Source organism: Mandrillus leucophaeus, unplaced genomic scaffold (genome assembly GCF_000951045.1).
Source record: "Mandrillus leucophaeus isolate KB7577 unplaced genomic scaffold, Mleu.le_1.0 Scaffold219, whole genome shotgun sequence".
Lineage (NCBI taxonomy): Eukaryota > Metazoa > Chordata > Mammalia > Primates > Cercopithecidae > Mandrillus > Mandrillus leucophaeus.
Genome location: NW_012102243.1, coordinates 1365899 through 1377858, shown reverse-complemented (window position 1 = coordinate 1377858; position 11960 = coordinate 1365899). Strand labels below are relative to the sequence as shown.

The 11960-nt window shown below is 60.4% G+C and overlaps 1 protein-coding gene across 1 annotated transcript in view; it reads left to right on the top strand.

Annotated features, from left to right (window-relative positions):
- Positions 1-2969: 2969 nt before the first annotated feature.
- The window catches only part of DPYSL4 (dihydropyrimidinase-like 4), a 14230-nt gene continuing 5239 nt past the window's right edge, over positions 2970-11960 (top strand). The window contains exons 1-9 of the mRNA XM_011980836.1: positions 2970-3053; positions 3780-3964; positions 5955-6119; positions 7916-7977; positions 8075-8155; positions 9419-9487; positions 9821-9941; positions 11284-11440; positions 11791-11932. Of these exons, the coding sequence (XP_011836226.1) occupies positions 3841-3964; positions 5955-6119; positions 7916-7977; positions 8075-8155; positions 9419-9487; positions 9821-9941; positions 11284-11440; positions 11791-11932 (921 nt within the window). The 5' untranslated portion in view covers positions 2970-3053; positions 3780-3840. The remainder of the gene's footprint in view (positions 3054-3779; positions 3965-5954; positions 6120-7915; positions 7978-8074; positions 8156-9418; positions 9488-9820; positions 9942-11283; positions 11441-11790; positions 11933-11960) is intronic.

Here is an 11960-nt window from a genome sequence, read left to right as displayed (position 1 = left end):
CCCGAGCCTCCGAGAGCGGAGACCCCTCCCCAACACCCACACGCACCGGCGCGGGAGGTCCCGCTCTGCCGGAAACAAAGCCTCCCCACTCGGGAGGCGGGAGATGGGGGTGGGAGGAAGGGAGGCTTCGGGACCCGGCAGCACCTGGGCGGGGGAGTCCGTGGGGTCCCAGACCCGACTCTGGACTTGGCCTTGGCGGGAGGGCCGTGGGGTCTGACCTCTGGCATTAGCTCACGCCGTGGGCTGTGGGCTCCACTCCCCGAGACAGCTGAGGGAGGAAGGAGCCCTCCCCTCTCCAGACTGCTGCCTTCAGAGGGTTCTGCCCGGCTGGGTCTGGTCTTGATGCAGGAGATCCTGCCAGCCAGCTGGCATGTGGGGGTCGAGTTTGGGGGTGGCAGGAGGACCCCTTCCCGGGGCAGGTCAGGCATCCGTGTCAGTGCGGGGGGGCAGCTGCTTCCAGGGAACTTTGACCCTCATCTGGTTGAGCGCAGTTAGAGGAGCATGGCCCCACCCCCCAGCTGTGTCTCTTCCGGGGTCCAAACCCAGCCTGAGTGTGGGTGCCTGAACACTTGGGTGTCTGTGAGCAGAGAGCCCAGACCACACGTCTCCTCAAGCCTCCCTCTGCCCGGTTGCGTTTTCTAGGGCTTCCTTGAAAATGCATGGGTCCCCTGGGAGGGGTGGAAAGTGAAGAGGAGGGACAGCTCCGGGAAGGCAGCCAGGGCCTGATTCGGCTACAGAGGCTCCAAATGCATGGTGGTGCGGGGTCAGGGCTGGGCCTGGCGCTCAGCTGGGACTGGGCAGGAGGAGGAGAGGTGCAGCAGCTGGGAACGGACAGCTCTGTAGACCAAGGGTCTAAAACTTCTTCCACAACCTGCCCGAGAATAAATGTTGTCAGCTTTGTGGACCACACTGTTCCTGTCGCGGCTGCTTGACCCTGCCAGGAAAGCAGTCCTGGACACTTAGGAAGTCAGTGGGCACCAATGTGTTCCAACAAAAGTGTATCTGTGAATGCTGCAGTGTGAATTTCGTAGAATTTTTATGAGTCATGATATACTCTTTTTATTGTTTTCAGTGAATATACGAGAACCATTCTTAGCCTAGGGCTGCATGAAGATAGGTAGAGGATTAGGTCTGGCCTGTGGCATAGTCTTCCAGCCGTTTGTAGACTACGGGGTAGTGGTTTACACATCACTGGGATCCTGAAAATACAGCCTCACAGTTAGATGTCAGCAGTGAATCCTGTAATGGGGCTACTAGATAATGAACTCCTTCTCATTCCGAGAGTTTTACGAATTGTACGCTTCAGTTTAATGCTCTTGGCTTCAGACTGACGGTGTGTGAAGGCTGCAGCCCCAGGCTAGGACTCTGGCCACCTATGGGTGGGCCCCGGAAACCCAGGGCAGACAGCTGGACCTCCCTGTTAAATGCAGATGGTCAGTGCTGCGTGGTCAGTCGTTGGGCGTGCCGAGGCGCACGCGAGACAGTGGAGGGAAAAGCGCTGCCAAGTCCAGCGCGTGTGCGTCCTTCTCCACCTCCTTTCGCTCCTTTTTTGTGTTTCTCTCCCACATTCTCCACTGAGGTCAGATCTTCACCTCTGACGGTCATGCAGAGTCCCATCAGTGACACCCCACTTTCTGCCTAATCTTCTGCTTCCCGGCCATCTGGTAGGATTCTTAGAGGGGGATTTATGACTGCCGAGCTCTGGAGTCAATCCCTGCCTAATGCCACAGCTCTGTGCTGCTAGGGCTGACCCACTGAGAGCCGGCCTCACCAGCCTGATGCTCTGTGCCCCACTGGGAGTGCGTCCAAGCTGCACTGGAACCTGAGGTCACCCCATCTCTTCCCCATCACCCCCATGGCCTCTTGATCAGCAGGTCCTGCCCTCCTGACTCCCAGCCTCTCTGGAATCCACTGTCCTCCCATCCCTTCCCATAGTCCTGTCCCGGAGCCCCTCATCTCACTCAGACATCACTCCAGCAATGATCCTGCTTCCATTGTTAAACATCACAATCTACTTTCTAACACAGCAGCCAAGGTGATCTCTTTAAAACATCAATCAAACTAGGATTGAAACTTGCTTAAGGCCCCCAGTCAGGGGCAGCCATGGAGTCCCCAGGCTTACACATCCTGCCCCTGCCAAGCTCTGGCCACCAACCTGCCTCTGGCACCACCACCCCACCAGAAGGTTCCAGACCTCAGCCTCCTCCCAGGTCTGCTGATGGCAGCTCAAGCCCTTTCCTGCCCCAGGGCCAAGCTGCTTCCTGGCTGGAATGCTCACCATATCCGCCTTGCCCCTGTATCAGTCACCCCCGCCCCAGAGGTCCTCTTCCCAGCCCCTCTGTCATGGCCCTGCCATGGCGCCCTCACTGTGCTCTGTGCATTCGTCACTGTCTGTGTGCATGTGTGTTTTTGCTGCCGGTGGTCTCCCCTCAGTGGGAGGCAGCCTCCTGGGGTGGGGACCATGCCTGTGGGGGCGCTGTTCTGCCTCCGCCTCCTGGCACCAACACTGGTCTGCAGTGTTTGGGTGGAACCAAAGCCCAGCTCTATCAGGTCCCATGTGGGTGGAAGACTGGTGGAGGAGAGCAGGATCCCTGAGGCTGCACAGGAGGCCATGAGACAGCGTTCACCTCCTACCTCAGGCTGGGGCTCCTTAATCCGATGGTAAATTAGAAGATATAAATATGACCTGTGGCACTGCCACACTTCCACCAACACGGGCTTTGCCCTCAGTGAGGCCTGGGCAGCAGCTCTGGAGTGTGCGTGGCGCTTCCAGGGGCAACTGGTTTTGAGTACCTGGTGCCACTTTTTGGGGAATAGTAAACCACTGCAGGCTTTCGTGCTCGTTTTTACATCTAGAAATTTTGCCTGAATGTTTCAATCATAATTCCAGAGAAAGGAGTTGCACGAAGGGTGTTGCTGAGTAACTCAGTTTGGAGAAAAATTACCCTTTGTTGTTCCAAATAGAGTGACCGCCTTCTGATCAGAGGTGGGAGGATCGTGAATGACGACCAGTCCTTTTACGCTGATGTGCACGTGGAAGACGGCTTGATAAAGTAAGTTTCTGCCGAAAACACATTCCCAGCTCTTGTGTGTACACACTGGTCACATGGTATCCAGGCAGTTGAAAATAAGTTCCCAGCTCATGTGTACACACTGGTCACATGGTATCCAGGCAGTTGAAAATACATCCCCAGCTCGTGTGTACACCCTGGTCACATGGTATCCAGGCATTGACTTTTGGGTGAAATCCATGGGAGAGGTTTCTTCTTTTCCAAACCCATACTTAGCAGCAGTAACCTGGTGGCCACTGTCAGAGCCCCGGCCTTCGGTGAGGGCAGAGGCATGTCAGGTGGCTGTAGGGCAAAAGCAGGACGCCAGCTTCCATGTTTCTTTGTTCATCGTGGCACTTAATACCGTGCCTGGCTCACAGCAGGTGCTTCCTAAATACTGGTGCCCACACCTGTTAGCGCATCTGCTTCTGTCTGTCAAGCCGCTCCCTCCTGTAGTCAAAAAAGTAGCAACCAGGGACCTGAGTGGAAAACCACAGGGCGTGGCGTCTGCGCGAGGCTGGACCCCGCAGTGACTGTCCTGAGCTGTGCTGAGGGATGCTTTGCTCCCTGGCACTCCCGAGGAGCTGGTCCAGTGAGTGGCCGGCCGTGCTGGCCTTTTCCCCGGGGTCTGCAGCTCACGCAAACACTTCAGCTCTGCGGCGTTGCTGGGAGCCCGTTTGGGCTCTGACCTGGGCTCACTGTAACCACTGAAATCTCTGCTGCTTTCAGACAAATTGGAGAAAACCTCATCGTCCCTGGGGGCATCAAGACCATTGATGCCCACGGCCTGATGGTGCTTCCCGGTGGCGTTGACGTCCACACAAGGCTGCAGATGCCCGTCCTGGGCATGACCCCGGCTGACGACTTCTGTCAGGGCACCAAGGCAGCGCTAGCAGGAGGAACCACCATGATCTGTGAGTGTCTGGGTCTCCTCCTCTACAGGGGGCAGCCAGCATCTGCCGCCCTCCCTCTGGCCAGGTGTGTGTGGGAGGAGGAGTGTCATCTAAAGGTGCCTTTATTGCATCTGTCTGAGAACCTGGAGTGCCTTTCTTATCCCTGTGTCTCGCCCTGGGTGTTTCTGCGTGGCCAGCTCTGGAATGCTCCTGGGATTTCCAGGACGGGAAATCAGTGGACTGACGTGTGTCCACTCGTTCTTTCCTGGGCACTAGTAGCTGGCCCAGAGCTGGGGTTTGGAAAACTCAAATGCCTTGGGCAAGGGGATGGGTCGTGCTTTCTGAAATGCCAGATACATGTTTGACCTTGAGCCACATGCCTCGGAAGCTTGATATGTGGAAGGTTCTTGCTCATGTCAAGAAGAGTAAAGGATGGAGGCTGTATTTTTAGAAAAAAGATAAAAGCAATGCTCATCATTATCCCATCAAAAAATAACCAGAGTTGCTATTTCTGTAGTGCTGGCTGCGTGCCCGGCACGGGCTCTATCCTGACACCCATCGGCTCACATGCTCTCCTCCTAAAACCCTCTCAGCTAAGCCCAGTTTAACAGGCGGGTGAGGGGAGTCCACCTGCCCACCATGAGCACGTGGTGAGCTCAGGAGCCAGGACGAGGCCTCAGAGCCTAGACCCTGACCGCACTGCGTGGCCTGGGGTGCCATTCTCTCCGCTGCGTCCGTCTGCTGCAGACATCACTGCCGTGGTTGAGAATGGGTCTGAGGGGCCTAGCTGAACCTGGTTCTATAGTTTTCTAGCGATGTGACTCCAGATAACTCAGCTGGCTTTTACAAGCCACACTTCGTTGACCCGTAAAACAACACTGGCCTCACAGGCTTGTGAGTCATGTGTGAGTTAATGCACGTAAGTTGCTTTATGTCCCTGGCGTGCCAGGGAGGGCAGCTCTGAGGACCCTGAGACGCCTCACAGGGACACTTAGCCGTTGCCAGGTCACGGCTCGGTTTGGTTTCCTCAGCCACAAACGGAGGGAAAACCAGCAGCCCACCTTGCCGTCTGAGGAGACTGGCCACTGCTCACGCCCTTCGGGCGGCGGCCCAAGCCGGTCAGGACGTCTGCACAGTCGAGACCACCTGCTTTGTGCCAGTGCCAAGGCACCCGGCCAGCTGTGGGTCCCCGCGAAGACAGAGAAACACCACAGACACGAGGCTGGCCTCTGTCCTGCCTCTGTCCTCCTCTGCCTGCAGGCCCAGGCTGGCACTGTGGGTGGCTGCAGGGAGGGTGGGTGCCCACTTCATCCTGTTGGGTTGCGTAGGGGCCCGAGGGAGGGCTGTGCTGGAGGAAGGCATCCCTGGTGGGCGTGCCCTCCTGTCAGACCACCTGGCTTGGAGCTCTCTCCTGGCTGCACCAGGAGAGGCCAGTGAGCAGTGTTGGGGCCTTGGGTGTGTGGTTGGTGGGGCAGCAGCACGATGGCTACGTGCAGGGGGCAGGATGGCCCCTTTCAAGTCTTGTGGAGCCAGTGGGGCACTCGGGAAACCAGCCCAGCTCCCACTGTTCTAGGAAGGCTCTGAGAGACGGGTCCCAGCACCTTGGACAGCACACTGGCCCTGTCTGGCCCTGTCTGGCCCTGGGGGTGCCTCACCCAGGCTGAGACAGGAGCTGGAGGCAGGCAAAGCCCTGACCTCCCGCGCTCCTCCAAGTGCGATGTGGGAGTGGGGTGGGGTGGTTTGGGTTTTGGATGGGGCTCTTCCTCTCTCCCCTCTCCCTTCTGTGTTCAGAGGGTGGCTGGGGGACTTGGGTCAGAAGGTTCCTCTTTGAACAAAGTGACAGAACAGGTTCGTGACAGCGTCATCCTCTCTCAGAGGCCGGTGGCCTCTGCTGTGTCTCCCTCAAATGGTCCTCTGGTCTCTTGGGAACATGAAACAGTCTCCCATGGAGGAGGCAGAGGTGGGAACCGGGGACCGGTGGGGGAAGCTGCTGACCATGCTGCCTTCACAGTGGACCATGTCTTCCCCGACACGGGTGTGAGCCTGCTGTCAGCCTACGAGCAGTGGCGGGAGCGGGCGGACAGCGCGGCCTGCTGTGACTACTCCCTGCATGTGGACATCACCCGCTGGCACGAGAGCATCAAGGAGGAGCTGGAGGCCCTGGTCAAGGAGAAGGGTGAGGGTGGCTGGAGGGGCTGGAGGGCGGGCATGGAGCCTGGCGGAGGGGCCTCTGCCCTGACCCTGTGTCCTGCTGGTGGTGCTGATCTCCCCCAGGGGCCGGTGTCCAGGTTTGAGTTGAAGTTGGAGAAAAGCCATTTGAAGGCCCATCCCACCTTCAGAGGCTCTAGACCAAGAGGCCTTCTCTTTCCCAATCCAAGGGACCCACCCTGGAATTATCCTCCCGATGACAAGATACAGCAGGTCCCTGGTTTCTTAGAAAAGAGACTGCCCAGGGTGGAAGAGCAGCAGTTCCCCATCTCCTAGCATTTGGGGATCCTTTCAGAGGGAGACCCTTTAAATCCGTATCTTTTTGTTGTCATCTATGCTGAAACATCAGTCTATAAACAAGTTTAACATTTTCCCCACAAGAAAACCCTGAAGCGAAAACCACATCAGAGTTTCATAGTGGGTTTGACAAGTGTCATATCTGATTATAACTGATCTCTCCTAATCTGAGTCCAGCCCACAGCTTCCGGCCTGGAGGTGGGGGCGGGATGGGGTCCGAGCAAGCCCAGGAGGCTGTCAGGCCCTATGGACCTGAAGGAGGCAGGGGCGTTTCTTCAAGGCCATTCCTCTGGGTTCCCATTCCCCAGAGGGTGATGGTCATCACACAGGTACCCCTTGGTGTCAGGATCCCTCACCTCCCTGCCCGGGGGCTGGTGGAGCCCGTCAGTCCTTGGTCCCTGGGCCTCACTCCAGGCAGCTGCTCTGCCACCCATGCTTTTCTGTGAGTGGACCCGGGAGGCCTGTGGCCTCGTGTCTCAGAGTGGAGGTGGAAGCAGGGCCTGCACCTCCCCTCACCCTGCGGGGGCACAGCTGGGGCCTCTGCTGCCTGAGAGCCACGCAGGAGTTGTAGGTCCTGTGCCCACGGGGTGGTGTTGCAGGGACAGCCCCACATCCCAGCCATCACCTTCATCAGACACTTGGGGGCAGGCCCCAGATGCCAGGTCACATGCAGGTTGCTACCTAGAGGGATGGCTTGTGGGACACAGGCTGACTCGGTTTCCCCAGCGTGCCTTAGCGGGTCACACTAGCACTTTCCACCTAGCCAGGAGGGGGGTGCCATGGGCTGGGTGGGCTTGAGTGATGGGAGGTTGGGATCCTGCCTCCAGGCCCAGGCGGGTCCCCACAGAGGTCCCAAGTCCCGGGGGAGGTGGATGGGCTCTGGCTGTCCAGGAAACAGGAGAGCTCAGCCCTCTTCCTGTTTGGGCCCCAACGTCAGAGGCAGCCCCTGGTCCTTCTGCTCGTCCTAAGGGCCCAGCCCTGAGATCTGGGCAGTCCCACAAGCCTGCACTGTGAGCCAGGCATGGCAAGCGGGCCTCCAAGGCCCCACAGGCAGGTGCTGGATGTGCTGGTCGGCTAGAATGGAGGTCACCAGGGCAGCGCAGCCCGGGCCGCACTTCCTGTGGGGGGCCAGTGGAACTCAGGCCGAGAGCCCAGGCACAGTGGCTCTTCCAGTAACGGGGGGTCTGCTGGACGAGTGTGAGGGGTTCTCACCTGCATTTGCCACTGGGTGGACAATCAGTTTTTAACCCGGAGCACAGGAGCAGGCAAGTGAGGGCTGCCTCGCCTCACTCCCCAGCTGGCTGGTGTGTGCGTGGAAGCAGGGGTCTGCTCGCATGGCTGGCAAGCCATCCATGGAAGCACTGCGGGAGAGGGGCCCAAGACCCTCCAGTGGGCAGGGAGCAGCAGAGCCTCCTCGGGTTGTCTGATTGGTGATGACTGAGCCTCTGATCCCCACCTCTTCTCCAGGCGTGAACTCCTTCCTGGTCTTCATGGCATACAAGGACCGGTGCCAGTGCAGCGACAGCCAGGTAAGGGCAGGCGTGGAGAAGGGAGTGGGCAGGTGTGTCCCAGGCCGCTGCTGGCACAGGCGCAGTCCTGCCCAGGACCCACCACTTCTCTTCCCAGATGTACGAGATCTTCAGCATCATCCGGGACCTGGGGGCCTTGGCCCAGGTGCACGCTGAGAACGGGGACATCGTGGAGGAGGTGCTGTGGGGCAGGGCTGCCGGTGTGGCGGGGGCTGCCGTGGGGCGGGACGGGGGTCTGAGGGTGACCTTCAGGTTACGCAGACATCAGCACAGAATCCCACACAACCTTGAGGGAGGGTCACAGCTTACCCTGAGTCAAAGGTCAACCAGTGAGTTAGACTGGGCGGGGGTAGGGAGCTTTGAGGCCTTAAAACAGCTTCTCCTTGATCCACACTTCTTATCCAAATACCTCAAAACCAAAGTGTCAGCCCCATGGATCCAGGCCCCTCCTGTGGAGTGGTGTCCCCTCTGGGGTTTGGGTTGCCACCTTCCTTCCAGCCAAGGGCACCCATGTTGACAGGGCCACATCCTTCAGACACATCCCATTGGGCTGGGGAGGGCCGGAGCCCACGTGTGGTGCCGCCGATCCCCCAGGCCCCTGGGCCCCGCACCTTGTTTCCCCTCCAGCTCAGGCACCCATGGGTACAGATGGAGTTCAGAGAGTGGGCCACCCCATCCCTGTGGGACCTCAGTGGGGGTCACCACACAGGACACACCTCCCTGACACTGCAAACCCACAGTGAGACTTCCTGGGATGGGACGGGCTCTGCCCACCTCCTGAGCGCTACAGGAAGGTGGTGGCACTCGGGCAGGGGCACGTGGGCGGTCCCCAGTGTCCTCATCCACCCGTCCAGCTGTGAGGGCATCGGGGCATCACAGACACTTCTGTGGCCCAAGGCCAGGCCCCGGCTGCACCGTCAGGAGGTCGTCCTGGGTCCAGCAGATGCTCCACATACAGCGGGAGGGAGCCTCAGTACTGGGGCTGCGTCTCCTGGCCAGTACCATGTCTTGCCCGACACGAGCAGGCGCTGTAGTGCACATTGCCACGGAAGGGCAGTGCTGGAGGAAGGAGTGGTTGCCCATTCCTGACCCGCAGTGCCCTCCCCGCCTGTGTGCACCCCCACACGTGCCCCCGCCGGGGGAGTCAGCATGATGGGCACGGTGGAGGCGGGTGGAGTCTTGGTGCCATCAGTAAGGAGCTCTGCAGCCTCGGGCAAGCCACTTCCCCTATCAAGCTGTCCTCTCCTTGGTAACTCAGGGATCAGGAATCGCGCCTTTCCAAGCCCCTCCACCCTCTATTCTGAGTTCTCTGGCTGGCAAATTCTGGGAGGCCTGAGGGTCCAGGACCACTTGGGGAATGGGGCCTCCCAGCCTTGGGATTAGCATCCAAGGCCCAGGCTCCCTTCAGGGCTGGAGCAAGGCAGCCTGTTGGTTTCTTTAGGAGCAGAAGCGGTTGCTGGAGCTTGGCATCACTGGCCCCGAGGGCCACGTGCTCAGCCACCCCGAGGAGGTAAGATCCCAGGGCACCACGGCACACCCGAGCGAACTCTGCCCAGACCGCTGCTGCCTGGGGCTGTGCTGACTCTGGCCCTGGGCTCCTGGCCCTGCCACTGTGCGCGCCCTGACCTCATCTGGGAGGCATGAATCCCCCCTCCACCACCCTACAACCTGTACCCAAGGCCCAGAACGTGGTGTGGGCAGACCTAGGCACTGAGCCCAAGGCTGGGGCGCTCCTACTAGGCTGCCCTGAGCCTGGGATCCCATGGGTGACCCCTGGGCATCCCCATTGCCCACACTGGTCTAGAGCCCTCGTGTGGCCTGATCCTTCCCACCTCGTCCCCAGGTGGAGGCTGAGGCGGTGTACCGAGCTGTCACCATCGCCAAGCAGGCCAACTGTCCACTGTACATCACCAAGGTGATGAGCAAGGGGGCGGCCGACGCCATCGCCCAGGCCAAGCGCAGAGGTGAGCGCCCAGCCCTGCCTCTGATGCCGGGGGGCCATGGTCTTGGCCTCCTGGGTGCAGCCCTGGGGAGATGCAGGTGCCCTGAGTCCCTGCATCGGGGTGGGGCTGAGTTTCCAGCCGCTCCAGGGCCCCGAGTCCCTGCATTGGAGCAGGGGGCTGGACCTGAGTCCCTGCGTCGGGGTGGGGCTGAGTTTCCAGCCTCATTGGAGCAGCAGCTGCTCACCAGGGCCCTGAGGCCAAACATGGGGCTGCTCACCCTGTTTCCAGTGGGGGTGTGGGGGGATGAAATGATGAGGAGATGAGGAGTGTCTGAGAGAGAAATCCAGTTCCACCAAGGAGGGCCCCCCATATTAGTATTTGCTGTGTTCAGAGCCGGGGCGCTACCTGCCCACAGAATGCCAGCCAGCTGGAGCCTGGCACTGCAGAGCCTTAGACCCGGGGATGCAGGGTGGGTGGGGGGCACACAGAGCTGTGATTGGCAGGGGCTTGACTGTGGGGTCCCCCAGAGGCTACTGGGCTCAGAGGGTCCAGGGAGGTCCAGCAATCACTGGGGCTGGAGATGGCCAAGGATCCAGGTGCAGAACCCAGGTGACGGGTAAATGAGGGGGCGTCCCCAAGAAGGCCTCTGGGTCTGGTCTGGTTTCCCCTCCTCTTGCTGTCCCCACTGAGTCCTGAAACCTTGTTTTCTGGGCCTGCCTGGGGCTGTGCAGGTCCCTGGCGCAGGGAAGGGGGAGGGGCGGTGCCCTTCTTTGTGTTTCCTGCATCAAGGGTTGAAACTGAAATCCGCTCAGTTAACTGGGAAAAGGACTCTGAGGTGCGCAGGTGAACGGGGGTCTGCAGGGGCAAGGCCTGGGCCTCACTCAGGACACCAAGCAGCCTTGGGACAGCAGGCCAGGCCCTTCTCGGGGGTACCCCACCCACCAGGCTCTTCTCGAGGGGTGCCCCACCCCACCTGGGAGCATTTCTCACCCACCAGCTGGTGGGAGCTGCTTCAGCTGTGAGCTGGAACCCTGGTGAGGCCATGACCAGGGCACCCCAGGCCGGTCAGTCCCCATGCAGCTCACCGTGCCTCACTGCGGCCCACAGGCACGCCCTGGCCCCGCTGGAGTGCCTGGGGTCCTGGGGTGGGATGTGGGCAGAGAAAGGACCCCCAGGGCCAACCACATCTGTCCGGGACCCAGGCCTCTGCCCTCCTGCCCATGGCCAGGGACTCTAGACAGGGGACAAGCTGTCTGAGGCCAAGAAAGTCAGGGGCAGTCGGGGGTGTCAGCAGCAGCAGTGCTCGGGGCTCCATGGGGTGCAGGTGGTCAGCGGAGCACCTCTCATGGGCCTCATGCTCCAGGGGTGGTCGTGTTTGGGGAGCCCATCACTGCCAGCCTGGGCACCGACGGTTCTCACTACTGGAGCAAGAACTGGGCCAAGGCCGCAGCCTTTGTCACGTCGCCCCCCGTCAACCCAGACCCCACTACGGCAGACCACCTCACCTGCCTGCTGTCCAGGTAAGCAGCCGCTCCAGGTGGCCCCAGATTGGCTGCGCGCTGCACACCCTGCCAAGCCTGTGGCCCACTGGTGGCCCTGACACCCCAGGCCTCTCCCACGGCTCCCGTGGGGCAGCCCGGACAGTGGCGGGTGGGGGAAGTCTGAGCCCTTTGGTCCCAGCTGGGGCTCCCCTGGCAGGAACCAGTCCCTGCCCCCCTGCACAGAGGCACCAGCTCTGCCCAGCGAGAGCCGCTCAGATGACCTCTAGCCCCTGCGGTTGTGCTGGCCAAGGGGGCTGGAGCTGACCTGGCTTCTGCTGGCTCAGGAAGGCCAGGACCCCTGGGCCCCTCTGACCCTGGCTTGTTTCCAGTGGGGACCTCCAGGTGACAGGCAGTGCCCACTGCACCTTCACCACTGCCCAGAAGGCCGTGGGCAAGGACAACTTCACGCTGATTCCTGAGGGCACCAACGGCATTGAGGAGCGCATGTCGGTGGTCTGGGAGAAATGTGTGGTGAGCACAGACCTGGCCAGGGCACGCC